At 41.0% G+C, this 27,594-nt stretch overlaps 1 protein-coding gene across 1 annotated transcript in view; it reads left to right on the top strand.

The window, feature by feature from the left end:
• The window catches only part of TG (thyroglobulin), a 160,291-nt gene that overhangs the window by 12,500 nt on the left and 120,197 nt on the right, over positions 1 to 27,594 (top strand). Inside the window, 13 exon segments of the mRNA XM_050891007.1 lie at positions 2,307 to 3,371; positions 5,032 to 5,619; positions 6,832 to 7,074; positions 7,413 to 7,550; positions 8,118 to 8,195; positions 8,653 to 8,765; positions 9,459 to 9,570; positions 11,135 to 11,335; positions 15,318 to 15,527; positions 17,769 to 17,923; positions 18,413 to 18,530; positions 18,533 to 18,568; positions 22,740 to 22,964. Coding sequence (XP_050746964.1) covers positions 2,307 to 3,371; positions 5,032 to 5,619; positions 6,832 to 7,074; positions 7,413 to 7,550; positions 8,118 to 8,195; positions 8,653 to 8,765; positions 9,459 to 9,570; positions 11,135 to 11,335; positions 15,318 to 15,527; positions 17,769 to 17,923; positions 18,413 to 18,530; positions 18,533 to 18,568; positions 22,740 to 22,964 — 3,282 coding nt within the window.

Here is a 27,594-nt window from a genome sequence, read left to right as displayed (position 1 = left end):
CTTTGAATGTGCTTTGCTGAGCCCTCCCGATGATTATTTTTTGGGGGAGGGGGGAGCGGGGGGGACGGGACGGGCAATGACTTGAAGCTGCTTGCAGCTTTTATTGGCGGACTCAGGAAATTTAAGCAGGGAAAAATTTCTGCAGAGGTTTTGCAGACTAACTCCCGAGAAGGTATTTCATGAGGATATAACTGCAGTCTGTGTTCAGACAGCTACATGCCATGTGCGTGTCTCCAGTTCTACTCTCTTTTATTTCTCTTTAATACCTTCGACACTCACACTCAGCAGCGTGAACACTGGAGGAGGCAGAGACGTAGGTGAGGGTAGCACGGTGGGTACTCACATGACCTGGGGCACCAGGCGATCTTGATAGGGACATGCTTCTTTTCAGACCTTTTACAGTAAATTCACCCCAGCAGCGCTTTTCTGTTTATTCCTTCTCACTCTGCTTTGATTTGATTCAACAGTGGGTAGGAGGGGAGAGCATTTAAAGACCATGATCCTACATTTGTTTCATATTAGCATACTTGCGGGATTGTGGCTTACACTAACTTATAGGTCCCCAGAGGAATGTTCTTCATCCCTCTTACCAAGAGCCAACACTGAAAACAGAAGGGGCCCATCCTACAGAAAATGCCTTTACAAAGGAACCACTGTGAGGGACCCTGAGCCCCTGCCAGGAACTGCGGAGCAGGACAAGGATGCGAAAGGAGGAGTGAGAAAGATGCTGATCACAGAGCCTCAGATTACTTGCTAACCTATTTTAGCAGCTTTTAAGATTTCCAACTTTTATCCTTCCTGTTAACAGGATTTATGACTGCTTTATCATATTGCCTGAGTGTGGAATAAATGGGGATGGGGAGGGGAGCCCAAGGGAGGCCATGCTGGAGCAGATCAAAGCTGTTTATCCACCGTCCTGTCCCCTACAGGGACAGCAGTGGTGCTTAGGGAGAAAGTGTGAGAAACGTGGGAAATGCATATAGCTTCCATATATCCTCCTGCAGGCGGGAAAGGCCCCAAACTGGAGGCTGAACCCAGATCAGTGTGTTCAGCACTCCCCTATGGAGTTATCTTCCAGGGATTTGCCTAATTGCACTTTAACCTTCCTAGCATCTTCTGGCAATAAATTTCATAATCATAATTATGTGCTCTACTTCTGGACCATTCTAATTCCTGTACTGTGAGAAATACTGAATAATAATTGTCTGTTGTCAGTGATGTGGAGAATCCTGGTGTTTAAAACCTTTATCATATTTTTTTGTCCAAGCTGAATAGTCTTTCCTACTGGAAAAGCTGTTCTGTCCTCAAAATATTTTTGCATCCCTTCTCTATAATTCTGCTACTTTTCAAGGAAAGCTAACCGTGTGGCACAGGATTCAAGCCGCTGCGTGCATTCCAGAGATGCAATCAGTGCCATAACCATCCTGTCTGTTTGGTTCTCAGTGTCTTTATATCTACCAAGTCTTTCCTTTTTTGGTGTCTTTTGAGCCTTAAGCTGACATTTTCAGAGGTCCTTCTTCAGTGATGTGTTGCATCCTAACTTGGAGCCATTGCTGTCTGTGTATAAACATACAGATGGGGCTGGATACAGATACACCTGTGACACAGCTTGGCCCAGGATATGGGTGGCCAGGGCCACTGTTGGTACCCTCAGTACCCTGACATTTGACTATTTTTGTTGAAAGTTTGTATTTTTTTCCTTTGTGAATGCCATCTGGTCCCTAGCACTCTATTACTGCTAATTTTAACAATTTGTTTTCAAACCTCTTGTAATGAACACTTCACTATGAAACTGAAGATCTAGGTAGGAAGCCTCCATAAATTCCTCATTAGTGGGCACTGGTTAAAATAACTTTCTGGATTTCTGCAGTCTGTTTCTCTTTCTTAGGTTCACATATTGCTCCTGGATCATCAGAGATTTTCGTTAGAAGCAGGCATCCTACCAGAGAGTTAAAGTATTTGGAAAAGACTTTATTCGTTCTTTCAGCCGTAGGAACAGGAATGAGGATTTACATTGGGAAACAATAGAACCAGAAAAAGACCACAGAGCAGACAACTCAGTTGTGGTGAAGGAATGTTTCCTTTCACTTTGTGTCTTGACTGGAGCATTTTATTTACAGACCATATTCAACAACAGTTCAAATGTCCTTATCAATGTGCGTGATGCATAGTTGAGGGACTAGAAACAGGTTAAACTGCACTTTTATGTGGTTTCTGCTGAGACTGCTTGAAAGATAAGCCATAGAGTTACAGGTTTTGGAGGTTCCAAAATTTGCATTTTTTTTTTTTTTTAAATCTTTGTCTAGGTGAAGAACAAGTGTGCATCTCTGAGAGGCGACGGGCCTTGTCGAGGATCTTTTATGGCCCTGCTGGGTACTTCAGTCAGCCCAATTTGTTTTCCAAGCCAGATATGCAGTCAGAAAAAATAGCTGGCTTCTCAAGACCCTGCCCTCCCGCCTTCAAGGAGCTGTTCCTGGACTCTGGATTGTTGTCCCCAGTTGCACAAAGCTCGTATGTCAGCCAGATTCCTCGGCTAGAAACCACCCTTAGTGAAGCCGTCACAGGGATGTTCCCATCAAGGGAACTGGCTCAAGTGGCACTGCAATTTACTGCCAATCCAAAGCGTTTCCAAGAAAACCTCTTTGGAGGAAGGTTCTTGAAGAATTTGATCCAGTTTAACTTCACAGGGGCACTTGGCACTAGTGGGAAATACAGCATTGGTCAATTTTTCTCACAGGAGGATGTGGCAGAGAGGGATAATGACCAAGGCCTTCTGGAATCAGCAGAGGCATTTTCATTGGAGATATCAAAGGGGAGCTCCATTTTGAGTAAACCTCTTGTAGGCAGCTTTGGCCGCACAGTAACTCTACAGGACAATCAGAACATGATGAAATTCCTTTCCTCTGTTCTGGAACTTCCAGAGTTCTTTACTTTTCTTCAACAAGTGATTTCTGTCCCCAAAAGTGTTGCTGAAGATTTAGGTGAAGTGGTGAAACTAGCATTGGGATCTGAAGATTGTGGTGAGGAGCCAAGGGACCTGTTTGTTCCAACATGCACCGAGGAGGGGAGGTATGAGGAAGTTCAGTGCTATGCAGGAGAGTGCTGGTGTTTGGACACTTCAGGTAAGGAAGTTCCAGGCTCAAGAGTTCAAGGCAAACGTCCAAGGTGTCCCACTGATTGTGAGAAGGAAAGGAGAAACCTGCAAAACTTGAAACAAAGCCTGCCTGCGGGATCAGATCTTTTTATTCCCTCTTGTACCAAGGATGGAGATTTTCTGCCACTCCAGTGTTACGGAACGAATTGCTTCTGTGTTGATTTGAATGGCAAGACTATTCCAGGAATAAGGGGAAAAGCTGGAAAGCCAGTGCAATGTAAGTCCTAGGGACTGGGAATTTAAAGATGCTTCCTTATTGTGTTGGAATTTCATGATTCTTTCTTCATATCTGATTATATCTGGAAATGTATGGATGATGTATACAAACAACATTGTCCCCTAACAGGAAAGTAATTCAGCCCTACAGTTGCAGGGGAATAGTGGGAAATATAGTGTATGTAAACCTTGATATCATAAGTCTTAAAGATGGTCCCCTCTTCTTTCAGTGTGTAGGATAGGCATACTCAAAGCAGAGGAGCCTGAGGTCTTGCCTTGTTAATGAGCATGTCATTGGCATATGTCTCTACCTAAGTGTGTAGCTAGTGTGTATAACATCCATGATGCCCGTGAGACCTGGAGCATCTGTGTAACTGAATGTGACCCATGCCGAGTGAAAAAGCCCTTTTACTTCCAGGACCAAGTCACCTGGGCACAGTCACTGGCTCATCCTTGTCCTGAGAACTGAAGAACTTCAGTGTCTTAAACCAAGAAGCCCTTTTAGTCTTTTAGCTCAAGAATATATCCTCGGCCTGGTAGGATGTCACAGGAATCCAAACAGAGGAGAGGGATTCAAAGGCTAATAGGTTTCTCATAAGGGTCACGCAGTCAGGCCAGAAAAGTGAGTCGCAAATGACTTGTCAGACATCAATCTGGCATTGCAACTTGCTTATAGACTATGAGCTGCCCCTTCTTGCCCTTCTATTGATGTAATACAAAGGAAGAAGGAAGCACGTAGGCTGGGGATATTTATCTTTCAAGTTTCTGTGAACTGAAAATGACACATCAACAGGGAGAACAGACCAAGAAAAGAGCCTGCTTCTCATTTTGGAAGGAATAGCAATATATCCAGGAGATGATAGTGGTACATAGTGAAGGAGCTCCTTTGAATAACAGTTTGCAGAAGTGGTGGGGAATTTATTGCAATGATCTGAATTGGTAGGGGATTTATATCTAGCAACCCATCTGTAGTGCAATCAAAAATAAACAGGTTCATGATTCTCTGGTGCTCAAAAGGAGATAAGCTCCTATGTTTTGCTAGGTTTGTAGAGCTGCTTGGTGGCAAAATGAAATTTGGCTCTGGAGATGGCAGAAAAGGCTTCCAAAAAAAACTCACTCCAGCATTTTGAGGGATGGTATTTTTATGTTCAGCTGCAATATTCAGTAGAGAATAGGAAGAGAGGACAACGGAATCTGAAAATTCTGGTTAGGTCCAAGGGGAAATAAAATCAGTATTATCCTACTATTCAGATGGTTGCTTTTGCAGGGATTGGCTGAATAAGAAGTAACTGCCAGATTATCAAGTGTATCTGAAAATACCTAGTTGGTGTGAACAGATTCAGGAAGGCATTTAGTAGCATGAAGCACCTACCCCCCCCCCCCCAGTAAGAACTACAGGCACCTAACGGGCTCAAATATTTTAAAAATCATATCTATATGCATCTTTCAGTGCTCACATGCCTTTGGAAATCTTACCCTGGTTCAGCATGGGAGCTTAATAGCATTAGCCCTCTTAATAACAGGCCAGAAATGTTGTTGTTAGTATTGGGATAAGTGACCAAGTTTTAGTAATGGTGTGCATAGTACTAGGGGGGTAGGGGGTGTTGTATATCTTCAGTGCATTCATAAGACATGCTATGCATGTTTTTCTTTTTCCCCAGGCCCAAGTGCTTGCCAAGTAACAGCTGGTCAGGAGTTTCTAAAGGCTGTGAAACTCCTGTTGTCAGATCCAAGCGCTCTGTCTCAGCTCTCCAGCATTTACCTCCCGCAGTGTGATGGTGACGGTGCCTGGAGGCAGGTGCAGTGCAGCGGCCCTCCTGAGCAAGCCTTTGAGTGGTACGAAAGGTGGATCGCAGAGAACAACGAAGGCAAAACCCTGCCCGTTGCTAATCTATTGAACATCATAACTGGATATAAAGAAGCGTCTTCCAAAGGCTTTTCAGCTTTTGTTAAAGCTTTGTATGAGGCTGGGCACCAGAACGTCTTCCCAGCATTCACCACGTATTCCTCCTTCACTGATCTCCCACCTGAAGTGCTGGAAGGAAACTTGACCTATGCATCTGAGAACATTTTACTGGATCCATATATGTTCTGGCAGCTTCTGAATGAGCAGTTGACCTATTACCCAGGACCCTATACTGATTTCAGCATGCCACTAAGCCACTTTGAACTTCGTGACTGTTGGTGTGTTGATAGCAAAGGAGAAGAGCTGCAAGGAACAAAGGCAGAAGTGAACCAGGTGCCAGCATGTAAGTAACAATTTCTGGCACATAAGTAGCAGTGTTTCTGGTCTTTGCTTTTATGCCACATGATGAAAATCCTTTCAAGCGCTGTGAAGTAGGAGAAGATGACTTGTCGGAAAGATCATCAATACTGCCATTGTCACTGGCCACAAGAGGTGGGGTAACTAATTTTTGGTAAATAAGTGGTCTCTCAGCTTTGGTAGTAAGGAGGAATAAAGTTCCATATTAAATTTGTATAGATTTTATAATTTGGGGTATGGACCTATAATGCTTTTGCAGAAGATACTTAGCCAGACAGCAAAGGACACTTTGAAGTTAGAAACTGTGTGAAGAGTTGTATGGAAAATTCAGGTTTACGCTGTGATGTAGATGACTTTCAAGAATGCCTTAAAATGAGGCAGGAGGAATTTTCTTTACTGTTTCTTACTACACAGTCAAGAGTAACAGATATCCCCTAGAAGTCACTAGGAGAAGAGTGAGGCCAGCACTGAAGTTTGGTAAGCCCTCTGTCTAGACACCTCCACCAAAGATGTTGGGCCCTCTTTGGGGTTACTTCAGCAGATGACCTATATTATAAATGTAGTCACTAAAACCATTCTCATCACACAGTAATCTTCCAGCTGGGAGGAAGAGACAGGACAATGAATGGCAAACTTCCAAATGGGCAAGGAGTGCCAGAGATGCCGGTTCTGTGGGCAAATGGGGAATAAAGGGAACGAAGCAGATTAGCAGAATTATTTTAGTGGAGAAGCTTTCACTGAGCTGGTTCGGTGTGTTGAACTGCCATTTCTGAATCAGTAGATGTATGGAGAGGACAGGCCAAGTGTCAGCTGCCACTCTGGACCCAAGGGATATACCTTCATTTTCCTTTCTCACTCTCTCTTCTGATTATCCAATTTTTTTATGACAGCAACTGAGGGACAGTTCTGTAGAGACATATTAACTCCGTTTGTAACCAGTGAGGAGGAGGTAACTTAAAATCACCAAGGCTTTGGCCCAAGACTTGGAGAATGTTTGGGTGATTCCTGGTACTCTTGGACTCTTACTGTTATATAGCTAAGCATTGACAAGTCTCGTTTGCTTGTTTCGTTAGACAATTCAAAACCGAGCAAGTGCAGAAGGAAACAGAAGATGCTAATTAAAAGACCAGCTAGTTTTCACATGCAAATCTTTACTGGATTTAGATGAAAGGCATTAATATACCCTCTGGTTCTACAGGTCCTGGTATATGTGAAGGTGTTAAGCAGGAAGCCATGAAATTTATGGAGGAGGCAGAGCAGCTCATCCTGGCATCAAATCGTTCCCACTTTGCTTTTGGAGAGAGCTTCTTGATGGCAAAGGGAATACAGCTCACAGACAACGACCTCCTACGTTCTGCTCGGCCCTTTGAGTCAGAAGAGGTGGTCTCTGAAAAGCTGTTATCGGGCAGTGACTATGCTCTCCAGCTGGCTGCATGGTCAGGTAGGTGAAAGACAGATGAGAGCTTAATTAAATGGATTAATGCCCAGAATCTGTGCAAGAGTACTCTATGTCAAATTCAACTTTGCTGAAAAACAGATGCAACTCAGCAGGTATAATTAATCAGTGTATTTAACCTGCCAATCCAAGAGCTGGTTTCAGTTGTCTTATATGTATGACATAATGCATGTATAAGATCTGGACACTTACTAGCCTTTATGTACTTGCAGCGTTTGTTAATTTGCCTTCTAAAGTACAGGGAACGTTCAGGTGTTTGCAAACATGCATCCAAAATACCTTGTATTGGCAACTAATAGCTTTCTTTTACTTATCTTTTATAGTCTTGCATTTCTACTGGCGGAGTCACTTGACTTCAGAACGTTTTGCTGGGGAAGCCACGCAGCTGGGATTTCTCCCTTACATCCCACAGTGTGATGGCCTGGGAAACTGGGAGCCAACTCAGTGCTATGAGAGCACAGGTGAGCAATTGCTAACAAGATACTCTGGGCTGTCTGAACAAAGAAAAGCTAAGCAGAATTCTGATAAAAAGATGGAAAACCTGTATTCTTGTAGCCAAACTGGAGAGAGGTGAAGTGGTCTACAAGATGGGTGGAAAATTGACTGGAGTGAGGGACTAAAGTGGCAGCTCATTGGGGCTCAAAAATCAGTCGATGTTCAGTTGCTCGCTGCTAGTAGTGTTCCTCAGGGGTCAGTTCAGGGGCTGGTATTGCTTAATGCCTCCGTTAATGGCCAGGACAATGAGATGGACTGCACTCTTAGCTAGTTTGTGGATGATACCAAATTGCTGGGAGTAGATGATATGCTGCAGGATAGGGCTGCAATGGAAGAGTCTCACCAGAGCTGCTACATTTCCATTCTCATCACTGCTCTCAGGTGTGGTCTGCTTATCTCTGGATAGCAGAGTTAACTGTGAGTTAGATTTGCTGACCACCTTCTATAGTGCTGCGAGGATGAAAATCTTCCCAGTACACAACAAAGCGTACTGCAGTACATCTAAAATAAAGCTGCTTTTCTTCCCTGGCCAGGTCATTGCTGGTGCGTGGATGAGAGAGGACGTTATGTCATGGATTCCTTGGTCTCACGCTCACCAGAACTTCCCAAATGTCAGTTGATTTTTCTTCCTAAATATTTGTCTTTACCTGTTCTTACAAATTTTAATATTTATTGAAAATTCTAGTATGATATGCATGAAGCAAGGCTTCTTTCTAACCATTGCAAGAAAAGAAAAAGGAATTTTATGCTTGTTTTGCTAATTCATTTAATTTCACTATGTGTGATTTTTGGCTTGCATGATTTGAGAATGGACCCTCTACTGTTGGTGGCCCTGCTTGAGCAGGGGAGTTGGACCAGATGTCCAACCAGATGTTTCCAGAGGTCCCTTCCAACCTCAACCATCCTGTGATTCTGTGGTTATCAAACACCGATCAGGAATTCCCTGCCTGAGGCTGCAGCAGAGCCTAATGGAGATGTGCGAAGGAGCTGGGGATGTACCCCTTTCTCTAGCTTAGGTTTGAGAACTTGATTTTATTTTAGCATGCATGTATATTTTCCCTCTTACAGGCCAGACACCGTGTCAGCGATCTCAAACCAATGCCTTAATTTCCAGCTGGAGACGAAGCGGTTCAAAGCTGGATGCCTCTAGAGCTGATCTATTCGTCCCCTACTGCCTTGAGGTGATCTAACATAACTGGGGGAGGAAGAAACAAAACCTCCGTGGTTTTGCTTACGCCATGCCAAAGGCCTGTACAGTTTCAGTCTATGCTCCTTAAGCATCCCTTGTGCATTCCTATTAACCTGTAAGAAAAGGGTAAGACAAAACTAACAGCAGGTGTTGCCCTGCATAAGGCAGAATTTAAATAGTTTTGAAATGGAGACCGGGAATAGGTCTGTCCCTGCCTACGCTTCCCTCCTACATGTGGCTCTGCCTAGTCCTTTTGCAGGGCTGTGCTTAAAAGGCACAACTTAATTGACTGACATTTGGGGGGCTCTTTCTTCCTGTGAGAGAATGTCAGGATGAGCGGGAGTTGGATTCAGGTATCCCAAAATAGGGTCCGTGGTGCTCTGAAACCATGGCAGTGAGCAGGATGGAGCCCTGAGACAGGCAAGGAACAGACATTTCAAACCAAGATTATACCAGAACTTCATCTCAATGGGCTTTCAGTCTGCATACTGCTTCTCTCAGGGCCTGGTCTGTGTATTAAATTAGGTAGACGGTATTTTAATACTTTGTGTTTCTTTTCAACGTGTTATATTAATGGGCAAATGTAAATATAATCAAATATTGTAACCAGCCTTTGGGGTACGGGTTGTGGCGTGTCTGTATTAATATACATTGCTTGCAGTGACATGTAATTGATTCTTTGTAGACAGGAGAATACGCTGTGCTACAGAGATCCGACACGGATATTTGGTGTGTAGATGCTGCGTCAGGAGAAGTATTTCAGCGTGGCAGCAAAGATTTGGATGGCAATCCTGAGTGTGAGTAATGCTTTACCCACAGCCTGTGATGCTAGTGGCAATGCCTCATGCTTTGCAGCGTATGTACTTTCCTTTTCAGAAGGATGCCCGTGAACGCGGGGGGCTTACAGTTTAATTCCGCAGTGATATGGTACATACAAGCACATGAACATTGAAAGGGTATCTGAAAATAGTTATCCTTTACTTTCATAACACCAGAAATAAACCAGTCTAGACAAACTGATGAACAGGCTTCCACGCATTTTTTTACCTTCCATTTCTTACCACCATGGAAAATTCTGTGGGCTCGTGGATGAGTTTTCTAAGGCAGTGAATCCTGAACTGTGGGAACTGGACCACATGCAGTCAGTGAGTCCATTTGACATGGTCCACAACTGCTCCATGGAATGCAGTTAGATCTATAATACCTTTTTATTGTCTTCAAATAAAGACAGAGAACTGCTGAAGTCTCATAGGAGATGGTTGATCCAAAAAGTTGAAGAATCTGTAGGATTGTAGGATTCATAGAATCTCATAGGAACTGAGATGCCCTATTGGAGCCCGTGCACTGGCTCTGCTCTTCTTAGCAGTAGAGGCAGCCAAGAGCCTACAGTTCTGCTCTGCTTCTTTCTTCAGTTGTTTAGCTAGTGATTTTCTGCTTGCCATCTCCCATAGAAAACTTGGGAGAATAATCTGCTGGCTTCAGACAAACCTTCTTCCGGAACATCTGTAACAGAGTAGATAATTACTTAGGAGAGGATAGTGAGTTAGATGGTACTTTCATCTGACCCAGCAAATATGCTTTCTTTTTCTTGTATATGGGCTAATGATAGAAGGCCATGAAGACGTGCAACAGGCCCGATGAGGGATAAGTAACTCCATGTTCACTGCGGAATTAGTTGTGCAATGCTTCATTACGCAGGTTTGCAAGCTTACTCTGACACTTGCAGATGAACAAAACTAGTAAGAACCAAGTTGGTATCAAGTTCAGATTGAACTTTTTGGCTCTTCTTGTCAGAGGGTGGTTCTGCACACTCATGGCCCTGTTTTGTTTGTTTGTGGGAGACCATAAATATTGTTCTTTCATGGTTGGGTTTTTTTTCCAGTTTTGAAGGTATAAAACTGGGACATTTTGACTATTTTAAAATGTAAATCATCATATTGCTACATTTAAAATGACCTTGATCAAAACTTCTTGCTACATTTAAAATGACCTTGATCAAAACTTCTTACTAAAAGGATTAATTTGATTTTTTTTTTTAAATTTTAAATATCAGCATCTAAATGATACACTATCAAATCTATGGCAAAAAAAAGATGTAAATGAAAAATAAATATTAGTATTTTTTCAACTATTTTATTGATGGAAACTCATATAACTTGCACTTTAATCTTTAGAAAAAATGTGGGTTTTCTAGTGGAAGTAAAATCCCCTGTTTCGATAATGACTCAAATTATTTATGGTTTCATGATCACTCATCTTTTGTCCTTCTAATAAAACAAGCTGAAAGCACTGCTGTTAAAGTCCTAAGGACAGTTCGTTGTCTTCTGTTCTGTATCTTGCAATGAATTTCTCTCTTTAAAGGTCCTAGTTTCTGTAATATGCTGAAGTCTAAAACGGGTTTACGAGAAGCTGGCAAAGGCTACATCCCACAGTGTGAAGGGGACAATGGGACTTTCTCACCTGTGCAGTGCAGCCAGGATCAAGAGAGCTGCTGGTGCGTCTTTAACAATGGAGAAGAGGTGCCAGGGACACGAGTAAGCGGAGGAAGACCTGCGTGTGCAAGTGAGTTGCTGCTTGAGGCGCATTGCTTCTGAGCAAATCCAGGCCTGGAACGTGACCCAGATCCTAACTTTTTCCAGTATTTAGTTGTATTTAATCTTCTTTGTTCAGACCTTTATAGAGACTTTTGCTCAAGCAGTATGCTTATCTTTGTGTTATAGCAGATTTCAGACCTACCTGGGCATGATGTCTGGTTTTCTTCAAGTGCTTTCTCAGGGAGAAAGGAGAAGGGAATGGATCTTTGACTTTTCCTTATTCATAAAATTGATTAAATCAAAGCTGTTGAGCTATAAAACTTAGCTAAAATGTCAATCTGAACAGCTTGCTGCAAACTTGAACCTGTTCTAGTCTGAGCTGGCGCTGGGATTAAAAGCCATTCAACTGACTAAAATAAAATTTGAAAAATGTATGCTTCTGCCATTCCTACTCTTGGCTTGTGACCAGAGTTGTGAAAAAGATGTGCCAAAACACTGCATATTCATGGAGTATTTCCTGCATGACCAGAGCTGCAAAGCACTGGAATTCACTCCTGGTTTCCAGTGAGATGTCCAAATGGGAGACATTTGGATAAATTTAATTTGCAAAGGCCTTTATACATCTTCCCATCACGGAAGTGAAGCAAAACAAATTAAACTTTCTACAAGGCTATGCTCCAAAGTGTAATGATTAGTGGAAACTAGAGATGTAAAAAGAAAACCTTCAACTAGAGCCTGCAGGACACTACTATTTCCATAGTTCTTTTGGTTTTTTTTTAAATGAGAGCTGTTGGTAGATTTAGGAAAATGAGACCACATGATAAGAAATTGCTTCGGTTTCATTTTGTGATTCTGCTATATAAAAAGCAACATGTGCTCACCAACCAAATATCTGATTGTGTCAGCCCAACTGGCTGTAGGGCTTTTTAATCAATTAGATAGCTCCTCAGCCAATGTGGAAACTACCACCAACATAATTTTCTTTGAACTCTGTTGTACCAATAGAGAGCTATGCGGATGGGATTTTATGAGAAGCCACAAGGAGACCCCAGGGTTGTATCTGCCCCATACCTTGTGGTGTTGTGTGGAGATGCCCAACTGAGCTCTGAAGAGATGAGCTCCAGAGCTAGGGTGGCGTAGCCACGTGAGTGTAGCAGTCCAATACAGGTTTCTAGCTCTTCAGAGAAGCAGAGCTGATCAGTCGAACAAGTACAGTGCTGCTGCCATCCTGCTTTCAGGTTACGGGCTAGTATCTCTGTGGGACACGGGGCTTTGTGATATTTATTTTGTTTGGACCAGCTGGAGGAACTCAGCGCAACACCCGGCACTCAGCAGTACGGATTGACGTTCCCATAGACTCTGAAGGTGAACAGGGAAAAGTGGAAGCGTTTCTTGTAGGCCAGAGAAAAGTCAGAACCAGTTGGAAGTGTTAAGTCCTTCTCTCCATGAAAGCTCATTTTCTAGATTCCCCCCTAAATTCCAAGGGAACTTATGGAATATGTTCTAAGAAGGGTATAGGCGTACCCTGAGATATGCCTTTAAGATGATTTTACGTTTTGCATGCACATCTGATGTTTCTTGGGATCCTGTAATGCTGTACTTTTCCTAGAGGAAATAGTGACTGAATGATTAATGACCTTTTTTTAAAGAGTGAGCTGAGAGAGAAAACTGCTTTGAAAATGTAGTGGAAACCTGGCTTTACTGAAAGCTATTTGTTATTTTCCGCATAGAAATACCATTGAAATATTGTTTAATGATTTTCCTGGATTTTGAAATAGCAATGGAACTTTTTCATGCTAAACAACTTATTTATTGTGTAAGAATAAAGAAGCAAAAGTTATTTTTCCTCTCAGTCTATCCAGCCTTTTACCTCTAGTCCTGGGAACTACTAATAATTGTTCAGGAAAAAGGGGAAAGAGTACTATCTCACTATCTTGGACATCTTGTCTATCAGCAAAAGAAGCTGTTGTGGTGGGAAAATATGATAAACTTCTCCTCCAGCATCAGAACAGACAGCTGTAAACAGCAAGTAATAACTTCACAGTGCCCAGTACATGCAATGAGGTTTTCATTAGCTTAATCATTTCCATCAGAGGTAGAATCCAACTTTTTCTAGTTGACATGCACCACAGAGATGGTGCTAAGTATCCTAGCAGTCCTCACATGCATCTCCCATCCTCATGCCCACTTTCCACAGCTCTGAGTAGAGATAGAGGGGAGAAAGCCTTCCACAGAAGGTCCTGGAGACAGTAATTTCCTTATGGAAATCTTTAGAAATACCTGTGAAAGAAGTGTCAATATTTAACTGGATTCTGATTGAGTCCTACAGGACTGAGAAATTGGGGCAGAAATAGAAGAATGACAAAATGGTGCAGGCTTGATAATGATAGTAAATGAGATGACATCTGTAGAGGGATAAATGAGCAAATTACTGGTTGTGAACTGAAACCTGTGAACCACGCCGGGAAACCATCCATCACTTACGCTTTGGGGGCTGGTTATTTCCCTAGTTCACACACCAGCTCTCATTAGAACAGACAGTAAAAGACTGTAGCAGCATACAGCTGAGACCGGATTTGACTTGCTGGATATAGAAATGTGTTAGAGCAATAAAGAGACCGCAGACTGATTTTTATATACTTTGTATAAAGAGATATTAATGTAATTTACACATAATGGTGGATGTAGTTTACATTGGTCAGAATAAGTATTACTATCTCTTTTACAGTGATATCTTTTGGTCCTAAAATGTCAGGAGGTTTATTAAAAGTTTGTTAAGCCAGGATGCCAGGTTTCCACCTTTACTGAAAAGAGACTGGATGCAGAGTCAATGAGTGAAGAGAAGGAAGGTAGTGGCCCCATTTACAGAGTTATTGCGGAAAAGGTGCTATAAAGGAGACTTGGGAAAAAAAATGCATTTGGCAATTCAGAGAGACAGACATGAAAGCCTTTTATTTTGGCATTGAAATGCTCAGGGTTGGAAAACAAAGATGTACTGTACGCACTGGATCCCAGATTGATCCTGCAATGTTTTAAGCTTTAACTGAAGTGGCTGCTAAGTTAAGGAATTAATCTTCATATCTCCATCAGAAAGGGAGAGAGAGGCTGCTCAGACCTGAACCATCAGCAATGTCTGCCTTCCTCCAGTGACTAGGGAGGCTGGGACTGATCTGAGCATTGCTATTTGGAAAATGATCTATATATACACCAAGCAAGTCAATTGTACGATATGAGAACATCTTTTTCTTTATATTTATTTCTAAGTGAAGAAGTTTTTTCTTCCTATGTTATGTAGCTCTAGAACTCAGAAGTGTTTAATTATTACTACATATATTCAGTAATTAGGTTGGGATTTGGCTAATATTGAGTGAAGCACTGTTTGTACTGATTAGTAGAAATTAATTATCATCGTAGTTAGCCTGCTATAATAGTCTGTTGCAGTGGGCTAGCAGGGTTGAAATGACTGTATTGATGCAGAGTGAATTGATACAGTAAACTTTGTGCTCCAGCTCCAAAGCTGCATACTACTGTTAAGGACCTGCTGGGTCACCAGAAACATCCCGGTGCTGTTGAAGACACCATAGTCTTGAGCTCCTGCTCTTAAAGTTTTCAAACTTCACTCTAAAGGGAATTGAGATTTTTTTTTTTTTTGGCCCTGCCTATTTCCACTGGATATCTTTTGTAAAGGTTTGTTCTGCTGATGGTTAGAAACCTCCTTTTCATTTCCCGCTTAAATTTATTCATGACTGTTTTAAAGTTATCTGTTCTTAGAAACCATGCACGTAACTTTCTGGACCCAGTGCATTACCCATCAAAGTCAATAGGTGTCTTTTCATCAGCTTTAGTAAACTGAACCATGCTGACATCAAACCAGATCCAAGTTGAGATGAGTGGGAAATGCACAGGGTGCTGTCTAGGTTTTCTCTGTTGATACGAGGGTTTTGCGGACTTTTTACTAGAAGTGCTTCATAGTATGCCACTAATATATCCCCTTTCTCATGTGCCTAAAGGTCCACAGTGTGCTCTGCCATTCGGTGCCTCATCTGTTCTCAACGGAGCTGTATTTTGTGAAAACATTTCTGGGCAAGCTTCAGGCATTCAGCAGTGCTGGCTGGTGTGTCGCCAGGGCTTCCACAGCGCCTCTTCCAGCACGTCGTTTCAGTGTGATGTGCAACAGCGTCGATGGGTCTCGGCTGCTCCCCTCTACCAGGCCTGCCAGAGTATGTCTGAAATGCCGTGGGTTGGGAAGGGCGCAGAGCAATGTAAACAGATGTACAAAAATCCGCTTTCATCACGAAGCTACTGTGTGAATGACGATAATGGGACACAACAGTTATATGGGAGTTGCTAAATTAAGGTGCAGTAGATTAGTCCTCTCTTCTGCCATCTTCATCTCTGTCTCTTGGCTGGCTCCTAAGCCAGAAACAGTCCCATTTTTCTATAATAATGTAGCTATAAATAGTTATTCAATCTATATGCAGATTTTTCTTTGTTAGTTAAAAGATGCAGGCACCATGAAGTGATTCTGATGGAAACACTTAGTCCTGGAAGAACAGATGAGCACCAGATGTTTGAATTTGGCAGAACTTGACTGTTTATTTGCATAATCAAGTCACTGTTACTTCTGCATCTTTTTGCAGCAGTCTGATCTTTAGGATTATTGTTGTCTTTGTTGGCTGACTTGTGGTATTTTTCAAACGATTTTTCTTTCAAGAAAAAAAGGGCACTTCAAATCTTGGAAGAATTTGTTGTCTGTTCAGAGCTTATGATTGGATATTAATGTCGGCCTTTTCAATTATTTCAAATAGAGATACATTTTGATCAAAACGGCAATTTGTAGCAGTGCTGAACTTCGAGAAATGCAGATCTTGATGCCAAGTTTGCAGCTACTCTTCGTCTCCAGAATGGGCTAAACCCATTCTTGAAACCCTTGTATTGACACATTTCCAGTTGTACCCCAGGTCTTCTATTCCAAATGTAAATTATTTTAAACTTTAAATTTCAGACTGAGACTTTTGTCCGTCTGTAATCATGTTTGCTAGTTTTTTGTAGCATGTTGTGAAATAACTTTCCTGTTTGCCTGATGGCAGTTGAATAACTGTTTGTAAGGACAGAGGCGAGCGTGTGACACTCTGATACAAGCTGCCGTTTAATGCAAGCTAAGGACTTCCCCCAGTAATTTGTGTTTGGATTAGAGCATGGTTTTAAGGAGAGAGAAAAAGTTCCCAACACATCAGAAGGCGATTGAATAAACTTCACAATAATGGAGAATTCACCACAACACTTAGTAATTTGTTCCAATGGATAATTACCTACACTCCTAAAAATCTTCTTTCCTGTTCTTTATGTGTACACTTAGAGATTGTGGTTAAGTCAGCTCTTAAGTACTCTCTGATAAACTAAACAGATAGAGGGCTTTGTGCCTTGCGGGAAGAAGCAGGCTTTGGTGTCCTCTGGTCCCTCCCACCGTTCTCCTTGGAAGCTCTCCAGGCTTTCCCACGCTGGTTTTGGGGCGAGGGACAGGGAATTGTGCTCCAGCAGTGACTCTTGTATGTGATGCAGCGAGGGTCTGTAGAGGAGGTGAATGAGGGAGAGCTCTGATGCTTGTCCAGGCTGGTTGGATAAGACCCAGCTCCATTTGGAGGTGGCATGGCAGCATGACCGCTGTGCTGAATCTGAGATGACAAACCCTCCATGAAGCCTGGGATCAGCATAACTCCAGTGGAGACAAGAAATTTGCACCTTTTTTTTTTCTGGCTAAAAACTGGCTAAATGGATTTTCATTTTGTGACTGATGAGCTCACGAATTTCTCATCGATTTGTGTCACTTTGGTTTGCTATCAAAAAATTGGAAGGCCTTTGTAGATGTCCACATCAACACCGTTATTATGCAATCAAATTTATTCTCTCCTGAAACTTGATTCCCAGTTACTTTGACAAGCTAGGTTTCTGAAAGCCCATTTGAATTAGTATTAATTGCTTTAACCATTTAATTCCTTTTTTAATAGAATCTTTTCATGATTGTGTCTAAGAGAAGTGGAGGTTGACAGGACAATAATTCTTGTCTTCCTGTTTCTCTTCTAAGTATTGGCAGAACGTCAGCTTTCATCTAGTTCTCTGGCAATTCCTGTCTGCTAAGGCTTATAAAAAATCGTCATTAATGATCCAGATTGTTCCTTATCCTTCTGTGAGTTAGTGCTCCAGTGTAAAATATCTCTTTATTATTATATAACTATATCACCTGGCTTTTTCCCTAATGCGCAACACACGTATTTATCAAGCATGTCTCTTGCTGCTTATTATTTACTACTGACAACTCTACTGCTTTCACCTAGAAATGGGGAGATGCTATTGATGCAAGATCAAAATGCCAAATCAATGTTGTCTTTTCTCAAAGTAACTTTGAAAGTAAATTTCTACATTAGTGAGGCTACTAAATGCCCTTTCTACTTAATTTTTAGAGCTCCAATTATTTCAGACAGTCCAAGCTCAAACACACTTTCAGCTACTGCTGCCTCCTGAGAAGACTTGTAGTTCTGACTACTCTGGATTACTGCAGGCATTCCAGATATTTATTTTAGATGAGTTGAAGGCTCGTGGTTTATGTCACCTCCAGGTAATTTCAATTCCTTATTCTCTGTTGTTGGTGTTTTGGGTTTTTTTGTTTGTTTGGTTTTTTTTTTTTTAATTAAAAAAAAAAAAAAGGTGAGACACAAAGTAGAATTTTGCCTGTTTGAGAGAGGTGGAAGACCAGAACATGCCATGAAATCTGTGAGGACTGGCAGCACTTTCATATGGATGACTGGGAAAATAGGATATTTAGTTCATTGACCCCACATCGGCAGATCAACTTAATTGTAGCCATAGAATTCATATCACGTCAGTCCAATACTTATTAAAAATATGTTTTGATGGAAGAGAATATTTGGACTATTCTTACAGTGAGCAAATGACCTGCTAAACTATCTTTTCCTACTTCTGTTTTTACAGGCTCTTTTGAAAATGTTGCTTTTGACCGCAGCACAGTGCAAATGAATAGGGAAAGGCAAGAACTAGAAGGTTCTCAGGTTGACTAACCATGGTTTCATTTAATTTTGAATTTGAGGTAAATGCATTTGGAAATACTGGCTCAGTTTCTGTCTGTGATGATTCCACTGTCTATGTTGAATGCCTGAGCGTGGACCGCCTGGGGGTGAACGTCACGTGGAGGACTCAGCTGGAAAACATCCCGCAGCTTCTCTCCCTGACTTACATGATATTGGTAAGGTTTTTTTTCCCCTGATATTTCTGTGAATTAAACCTGCTTTGCTTTTAATTGTTTTTCTTCCCTGTGTCTGCTCTTAGGAGGCACTAACAAGGTATCATAAATGCTTACTGAAATAGTCTGTCTTTATAATACTGGAGTTGTGTGTTTAAGCTTTTGGTGTTGATATATTTCTCTTTTCAGGCTGTGACTGCACAGTGGAAAGGAGCTATAATTGAATGTTTCTTTCAGATAGGACTGCCTCTCCCAGCTTCCTTGACTGACATTGAAAATTACTTTATCGGGCATGAGCTGAACTGTCCGAGATGCTAATTTCCATTGCGCGGGTCCTCAGTGGTGGAAAAGATTGTGTTCCTTATTGGGTTGGACTCAGAGAAACACAATTCAAACGTTGCCAAAAATACAACTCATTTCTTCCAAGGTTTTTTTTTTTTCCCTTTTTTTCTTTTTCCCCTTTTTCTATTTATTACATTACCTTTGACACTAAAGAATGACTCTTACCTCAGACGTCCTAGAGCAATTATGCCAAGACCACTGACTGGCAGATGTTTGCTGTGGTTTCCAAGCAAGTTAGGGATGGTGTAAGGAATTTCTTTCAAAGCAGTCAGTGTTTCCCTTTAAAATAAAAGAAGTAAAAGACATAGCCCAAGTTCAAATGCCCTCTGTGCCACCTTTTCTCCAGTTTTACTGCTTTGCAATGGTGTTCCCAGCACTAAATATAAATAACTCTGCCTGCACGTGTCCTTCCCTCTAACTTTGGGACTTGGAGACATGTGCCCTACAGCAGTGTTTGCCTGATCAGAACTGAATTCAAAAGCCTTCAGGATGCAGACATCGGCTGCAATGGTCGTGTGGTTCCTGGCTTTACAGTCTGTTTATGTTTATGTCCATTCAGTTGCTCCAGATTATAAGGGAAACATGAATATTCAAGCAGTTTGCAGAAGGTGGATCAAAGATAAGTGTGTTTGGTTTTATATTAAACTTTACTTTTGAAAGTGTTCCACTTTGAGGATGTTACATTTTTGACCCTCTCCACACTATAATTTCCTTGTAGCACTAAAATTGCTTTTCAGGGAATGACTGTATGGTTTCAGAAGAGGCAGAGCAGAACCTGCTCTCTCTACACTCTTGGCACCATTAACTTCCATTACCTTCTAAGGCAGCTTTGGGTCTTTCTGTTTGAGGTGTTTTCTTGTGTATTTACACACAGTGAGCAAGTTGACTCTCTGATTTGAAAATCTACATTACTAAAATAGCTTTGTTCTTCTCCTAGCTGCTTTACGGGTAAATGAGAAGTCTTGCTTTTTTTTTTCTCCTGTGAAGTAGCTGAGAAAAAATCTGCGAAACAGAAGTGCAATGTGCATATCTTCCCAATGGAGAGCCTCAAATCTAAATCATTTGTGAATGCTTCCTTACTTTTTTTTCTTGCAGATATTTTCATGTACTAAATTCTGAGGCTGTGCAAATCCCTTCCTGAAGGATCTTATGCCATTTGGCTTTGTAGCTTAGACCTCAGCTCTAAAATATTGAGGAACACTTGCAGCGATTTTTCTCGTTTCTGCTCAACAGGCAAAAATATTGTGGATTATAAAACGAGCTTTTGGTGGATGAACATATAGTAAAGAGTCCCATCAGTGAGACTGGAGGAAATCAATCCCTGCCCTATACAATTGATATTTTATGCTGTGTCTTTGTGCTCTGTATTTTCCTTAAAGAAAACAAAAAAGGAACAAATTTACTTTTTTTTCTTTCTCTTTTCTCTCACTTTCTCATTTGGCCAATAAAAACTCTAGGTAACCATACGATCCCTTTCCTGTTGAAATTAGTGCTTCATTCAACAGAAGCAAACATTAAATCAGATTTCTTCCTACTGCACAACACAAGATGCAACAATTTGCAGGATATTTCTGTATATGAAAAGATGTATTGTCCCCCAAGAAGTCTAAGTCCCTGAAGGTATACCAGGCCCTGGAGAAATGTAAGGGCTTCTTAGTAAGAACTTCCAGTAAATCTAATGATGTATGAGATGCGTAGTAGCTTGAATTGCCAAAATTGTGCAGCAAAACAGGAGCAAGAACAGGGAAGCACGATTGTATCTGCTGTGCTTTAGAGCATGCTGAAAGTCCCAGGAAGCTGATCTTGGATGAGAAGCTAGGTGCCATGTCAGCAGGGAAGTGTGGCCCCAAGCTGGCCAGCCATGCTGGAAGGGCTGAACCAAGGCAGCTCGTGTAAGACATTACCAGCGAGTCTGTGGCTGGCATGTCTGTCAGACACTGAGTTGTTCTCTGTTGAGACATTCCAGGATCCGTCTACTTGCAATGCATGAACATGTATACTGCTGTTAAACACTTGTTTATATGCTCTGAATGTAAGGATATTATATATGCATGGATACATAGTGTGGTCATAGGAGGGTCACATTTAGTGATAGTGTTAAGAACTTTTCAACACAGGGCAACTTTTTAGACTAAAGGACATTCAACAGACCTAAGTGGGTTCTTACTGGTTTGATTGTTTGCTTCTTTTCTACATGTGAATTCCCTTCAGCTGTTGTTTCAAGGTTATTTTTAATTCTGCTACGGCTAGTCACTAGACAATTCGGAAGAATATTTGCTTGAATAAAAGGCAAATCTGCTTATTCCTGCTTTCAGTTATGAGACAATTTCTGGCAAAGCATTTGCAAAGTGTTGTTGGTTATGTGGTGATCTCCAATTACTTCCTTGCGAGCTAAGTATCATTTTGGCCTGGGGATGAACAAAACTAAGTGCTGTTTTGTTGATTATAGTATGTGTTAGTGCAGCTGGAGGAAACAGAGCATTGAGAATACAAGGACACAGCAGTCAGCTTTAATGCGAAGTCCGTTCACTTTAGCCCATAAGTGTAAAAACCTCGTGTCCCTCCTCTGCAAGGGGGGAAACAAGATCTACATGACAGCAATCAGCTGCGAACCAACATTCAGGAAGAGAGGGCACCTATACTTTCAGTATTAAAGGTCTAGGATGATTTTTCAGAAAAAGCATCATACGTCTGCGGTCCGTTCAGCACGGGCAGGAGGGCAGCGCTGTGTTGCCGGAGCCTAGTACCTGTCTGTAAAATTCTCTCCTGGCACAACTGAAAAGCCGCCTGTGGGCTACACTGCAAAGTCAGGAAACTTGCCACCTGAGAAGGCAGCGGTACCCTCAGCCATTTGCCTTGGACACATCAGTCACAAAATAATAATCTCTGTACAGCATGTGAGCTGTAACATTCCTTACATTTCTTTATGTATACAACATCCTCCCTGTGAAAATTCAATGTCCGAGGTCATTAATGTAGTTGCAAAACTCAAAGTACATAGGGCGCAGGATTTCCTGTTCATTGGGTTACTGGGCTGCCCATCGCCTGTAGCTACAGGGGGCCCTTGTCTTGCAAATTTGGACCAGTAAACCACATCAACATTTCATTCAATGTCATAAACCCTGCAGGGATAAACAGAATGTGACAGCAAACAAAATCCACTGGGAACACTGTTCTTGTAGTACTTCTGGTCCAGCCAAACTGGGGAATTCACTCTTGATGTCGCGCTGAAGCTTGTCCTTGCACAAGTCATGGAAAGGGAAGCTGCCTGGGCAGCTAAGAATATAGAGAGTAGGAAAGGCACTCAACGTTTTCCAGCTTTAAACACCAGCTTCAGCAATTGTGAAGAGCGTGTCTGTTGCATAGGTGGATATGTTGAATATCAGTAGTGTGACGGAAGGTGATTATTATATTGTTACAGATGCTGGCCTTCAAAAACAAACCAACAAAATGCTAAAAAAAGAAGCAAATGATACCCATTGAAAAACAAAGGAATAAATTAAATCTGAATGTCAGATAATCCTGGTTTTCCTCTGCTGAATTTTTGTAACTCAGAAATCAATTTTGTTCTCTGATGATTTAGTTTTTGAATATGCCATTTTTTGCTGGGGTTTTTTTGCTGTTTCTTTAGCACTCTCTACATATATTGAGATTAGGACATTAATCTGATAGACACTGTACAGATTCATTCTTGTCTGCTGTTTGCTAACATGCTTGTATTTCTGTATCTGCCTATGTTTTTAACTTAAAGTTCATCAGTTTCTGTATGGTTATCCATTCCCATATTGAAAATCTCTCTCATGCTATTTTGTTGTATTTTTTCCTCCTTTAGAAAATGCAATTGTTGGAGAAAATCTCATTGGAGCATTTATAAAAGAGATTAAGGATGGTGGGTTTCTGCTGCATTTGGACTCCAAGCAATTCTTAGCAGATTCTTTCATTGATTTTCCCCGGGATGAAGAGTTTGATCTGTCTCCGAGTGTGCAGCTAGGATGTAAAAGCGGGTTTCGAAGAACTTCATCTCCTGGGAAAGCAGTCCCAAATTCACAAGGATGTGGTATGTCTCAGTTTAGCTTTCCCTTCTTTGATGTTGTTAGGAATCAGTGTAAAGCTAAAGTTAGAAAATCATCAGTGAACTTGTGTTTATGGTTAATATGTGAAAGGCGTGAAGCACCAACATGAATGATAAATCTGAGGAGAGATGGGAATTAGTGCTTTGCTTACTGTTCAACCCTTGCGTTGAACCAATGATTTGGAAATAGGCATCATGGCACTGACATTGTATAGAAGGTTTTGCAAACATTTTGGGGGATTTTTTAGATCTGTCTGGTATTAGAAAGTCTTTCTGTAATGTATGTGATCCTTAATAAGAAGATTTCACAAAGATAATGTAGCCAGTGCTTCAGATGATGATGCATTACCCAGAATAGAAACCTAGATGCAGAAATGGCAAAAGTCCTGAGATTGAGAATTCCTGGGCCAAGTCCAGCCAGCTCAGATGGAAGCTTTCTCGGTGTTGGCCAGCACCCAGACCTGATTGCACTTCTGCTCTCTTTTCATCTTCTTTCCTTCTGTTTAGTCTGCTTCCCTGGAACGGGCTGCCTCTCTGCCAACATCCTGCCTAGGGCTGCCAAACCTGCCTTTCCGGCAGATGCCCGTGGCTGTGCCTAGCAGTCCTGTGTACCAGGTCGTGCTGCCAAAGAGCTTGTGCCTTAACAGCCCCGCTCTTGTTTCTATCAACATCAACCCTCCTACAGCGCAATCCTGATCGTTCTCATTGGTCCCGTTATCCTTAGTGAGTCTGTGTCTTACTTATGTCAGTTTGGGATGTATTTACTATGTCTAGCTTTTTTTGGGGAACAGAGGAGGGATGTACGACTTCTAGGTATAAGATCAACAGTAGCGGGTGTTGAATAAGTTTTTCCAATATGGGGAATATTTTCAGATGCAAAAACTTCAACACTATGCAGCTTAAGTTAAAGACCCTAAGAGCAAATCAAAATACATGAAAACAGCTTAGCTCCCGGCTTGATATGGTGGTTCTCTTTAAGTTAGGAGAGCTTCCTAATGCCTGGGCAAGGGCTTCAAAGTAATCAAGTGATGAATTAGTTCTGAACTGCTGCAGTTTCCAGCTTGGACCTTTAACGGTTAATTGACTGCAGTTTCACTTCATCTCCATAGTCTGAAACACTTCAGATTTTGGTTATTTAAATACACCATGCAGAAAAAAGGTTAATTCCTACTGAAAATCTGAAGTCTGTAACAACTTGCAGTTACTTAACAACATGTACTGTTGTACTGATTAAAGGTATCATTATTTATCAAGTAGAGTCCATCACTTAGAGCAGAAGGACTTACCAAGAATTGGATCTTTTTGCCAAATATCTCCTGCCAGGGATAAAGGCCTCTAGGAAGCAGTGAATTAATTCGCCTTGTGAGTTAGTTCATACATATTTGAACCAGCCAACTGTAGAAAAAGTCACTCAGTAAAACAGACTTATCACAGAGATGTGGAAGGGAGACAGTTTCTGCTCCAGCTTTTGGCAGAGATTTCGTATTCTAAGATGTTATGGTCTACACGCTGCTGGAGACTGGTTTGTGTAGGAGGACTGCATATTTTATTCTAAACAGGGGATTTAGGAATTCTGTTTCTGGTTCCTCTAAGAGAGAGAGAGAGAGAGTTTTATTTTGCAGTATGGATATATTCTGGCCATTTATCCTGTTTGGGTCTATTTCTCTACTAATAATAGGGACTAGTAGTAAGAAGTCTCACCTGTGATTACAGAAATCAAAGTTGTGTGAGTGTGACAGGGATCCTTTCTTTATTGTCTTCCCTTTCCTGTTCCACCTTGTTGTTGAAATACAAATTGTCTTTTCAGATCCTGATCTTATTGATTTATTTGTTTTTTATTTCACTGTAAGTGACATTTCCCCTTGCTTCAGGAAGCATGGACAGCTCTTACTAGCGGCAGCTCTCTGGTGTTCTCAATAAACTTAATATTTTCATTTAGGATCATGCAGCTTGCATGAACCTGCCTCTTCATCTCATGTATTTTCCTTACAGTCATCTGTTTCTTTACATTTGTATCAGTTGTAACTTTGTTTCACGTTTTCCTGCCTGTAAAATGGGTATTATTTATCATGTGTTAGTTTTTCTTACGTGACATTTTTTCTTTGTCTCAGTCTTACACTGAGTTACTTTACCCCACAGGTATTTATGAATATAATTACTTAAAAGTCTGAGGTAACAGTTTTATTTTAGCTAAATTTTAAAGGGACAAAAGACACTTTCTTTGCTAAGGTGTGAGTCGAGAAGAAGAGAGTTGGAAACTGTCTAGGAGGCAGCTTTATGAACTCAACCCTTCTCCCCCCATTTATTTCAGGAGAAAACCTGAAGCCTGTTTGTGAGTTATCTTTGTTTTATTATAGGTTTTTATTCTGGTTCCTTTTATTATTTAGAATGCTTGGCAATTCTATCAGAGTTGCTTTGAGAAGAGCATAACCCATATCAAATGAAGTGCTAGATTTATAGCTGAGCTGGCAGCTCAAGACTTCATTTCTAGGAATCTAGATCAAGAATCTGATATCCCAAAGGTTTCCAGTATCCCTGGGGGGAGGAAAGAGCAGTGCAAGCATTGGGTAATGATCAGTTGTGACAGTTTTTAAGCATGCTTAGGGTCGTGAGATCTGGTCTTAAGTAAAAAGAGGCTACTGTGAGGAGTAGTATCCCTGTGCAGTCGCTTCAGAGAGGAGTTCTTTAGCTTGGAATTTGCTACTCAGCATGTTGTTCCCCTGGTACACAGAAGCCTAAGTCTAGTTAGAAGTGAGACCAGGTTACAAATTTCATGTGCAGGAACAAGGGAATAAATTTGTTTGTTTGGTTTTTGTTTGTTTGTTTGTTTTTGTTTTTTGTTTTTTTTTTTTAATTTTTTCCTATTTTAGGGATACAAAGTTTGGGCCCAGTGCTAAAACTTAGCTCTCAGATTTTGGCTCAAAGCTGTTCTCTAGTTTCTTATATTATTAAAATGTATGCGTGTTAAGGCTTGAAAGAAGTACAATATGATGGTTTGTCTGACTTCTAGAATCAAACTTAACTTCTATGTGATTGTGTCAAGTGTAACCTATAGCTGAAATCTTACGTGCCTCCAAGAGTTACAGAGTCTAGAAAACATGCGTCTCTGCAACAACATTTTTTGCTGTTCTTTGTGCCCTTTTGTTAATCTGATGTGTGAGACAAAAGGCAATTTTACTCGCTTAAAGTGTGATAGGAGACACAGATGTTACTTTCACATAGTGACTAGAACTACAAAACCAGGAGAGTGCTTTGAAAAGCTTAATTTGTTCCTTTTTAAACTTTAATCGCTTAATTAGTCTCCCTCGTCCTTTGCATTTTGTCTTCAATTTAGGCATGGATTACTCATTTCATTTTAATTTCTACTGTTGCTCATTTGCAATGAGTATGATCCTTTTTGCACGTGTTGGAAAATGTCTTTAAAATGCATCAGACACTCTTGTGTATTAAATAATGTGCTTGAGAAAGGAGAATTCTGTCTGATCCAGGATGTTTTGGTTCTGTAATTGATTTTAGATATGTGTTATACCTAGAGTGGTTGCCTTGATATGTACTTAGGAGGAAAATTTCAGTCTCGCAGTTGTCTCGTCCTGGACCTTCCCATTGGACCATTTAGAGCAGATGAAGGAAGATATGATCATTTTTATACTAGTTGTCTTTTTAGTCTATTATAATTTAGGCGCTCCTATAAGTTAAATTAATTTACATTCTGGTGTGTTGGCCAGAACAGCAATTCATCATATGGGTTGTAGTGGGGATGGCCAGTTTTCCATTACTGTTTCTCTCTCATACAAGCTTAAACTGCTGTCAAGACGTAGGGCAAGAACAGAAATGAAGTTTTGCACCTTGTCAAAGTCCCAAAATATACATTTGATAGTGTTTTGAAGGAAATCTACATCTGGAAAGCAGCTGTGAAATAACAAGTAAAGGTATTGTCCTGCAAATGTGTCTGCGACTCTTCTGCTTTAATGTTCGTTCGAATGATCTGGAGGGAAAGACAGTATTTCATGACCTCCCAGAAGACAAAGAGTTTTCTTTGTAATATGCAACAGGTCAGCTGGAAATATGATTCCTGATTGTTCTGAAAACTGTGTATACACAGACTAAGAATATCTTTTTGTTTTGTGTTTGCGTTGTCATGTGCACAACTAGTGACTTTTAATCCAGCCATTACTGTTTAGTTTGGAAGTGCTTACCAAAAATTTCATTACCAGGAATTCTGAATGAAAGTGTTACCATATGGTGGGTTTCTGTATGATGTTTTTGGAGTTTCTACTCTGAGGAGCCTTCCTGTTTCTGTCTGTAGTGTTAGAAGTTACTCTGTTTGTAGCTTGTGTTGCTTTGTTTTCTTTCACAACTTATCCACAAAGTGCATTATCTTATTACAAATGGATTTGACAAATGGAAATCAGGCCTGGGCTTGGTGTTTCCAAACAGCTTGATGTGCACTAATTCAAGAACATTTTTAGGGTGATCTGAGAAAAAAAGACCACAGTCTGTATTCCAGTCATTGGTGGGTTTAATGAACATTTAAGGAATGTTTACCTTTGTTATGCCACTTAGAAATATGTATATTAAGAGCTAGAAGCCTATGGCAAGTCTACCAGCATGATAT

The sequence above is a fragment of the Gymnogyps californianus genome, chromosome 2, assembly GCF_018139145.2.
Source record: "Gymnogyps californianus isolate 813 chromosome 2, ASM1813914v2, whole genome shotgun sequence".
In the NCBI taxonomy this organism is placed as follows: Eukaryota; Metazoa; Chordata; class Aves; order Accipitriformes; family Cathartidae; genus Gymnogyps; species Gymnogyps californianus.
Note: the sequence above shows the minus strand (reverse complement) of the source record. Positions and strands in the feature narration are given on the sequence as shown.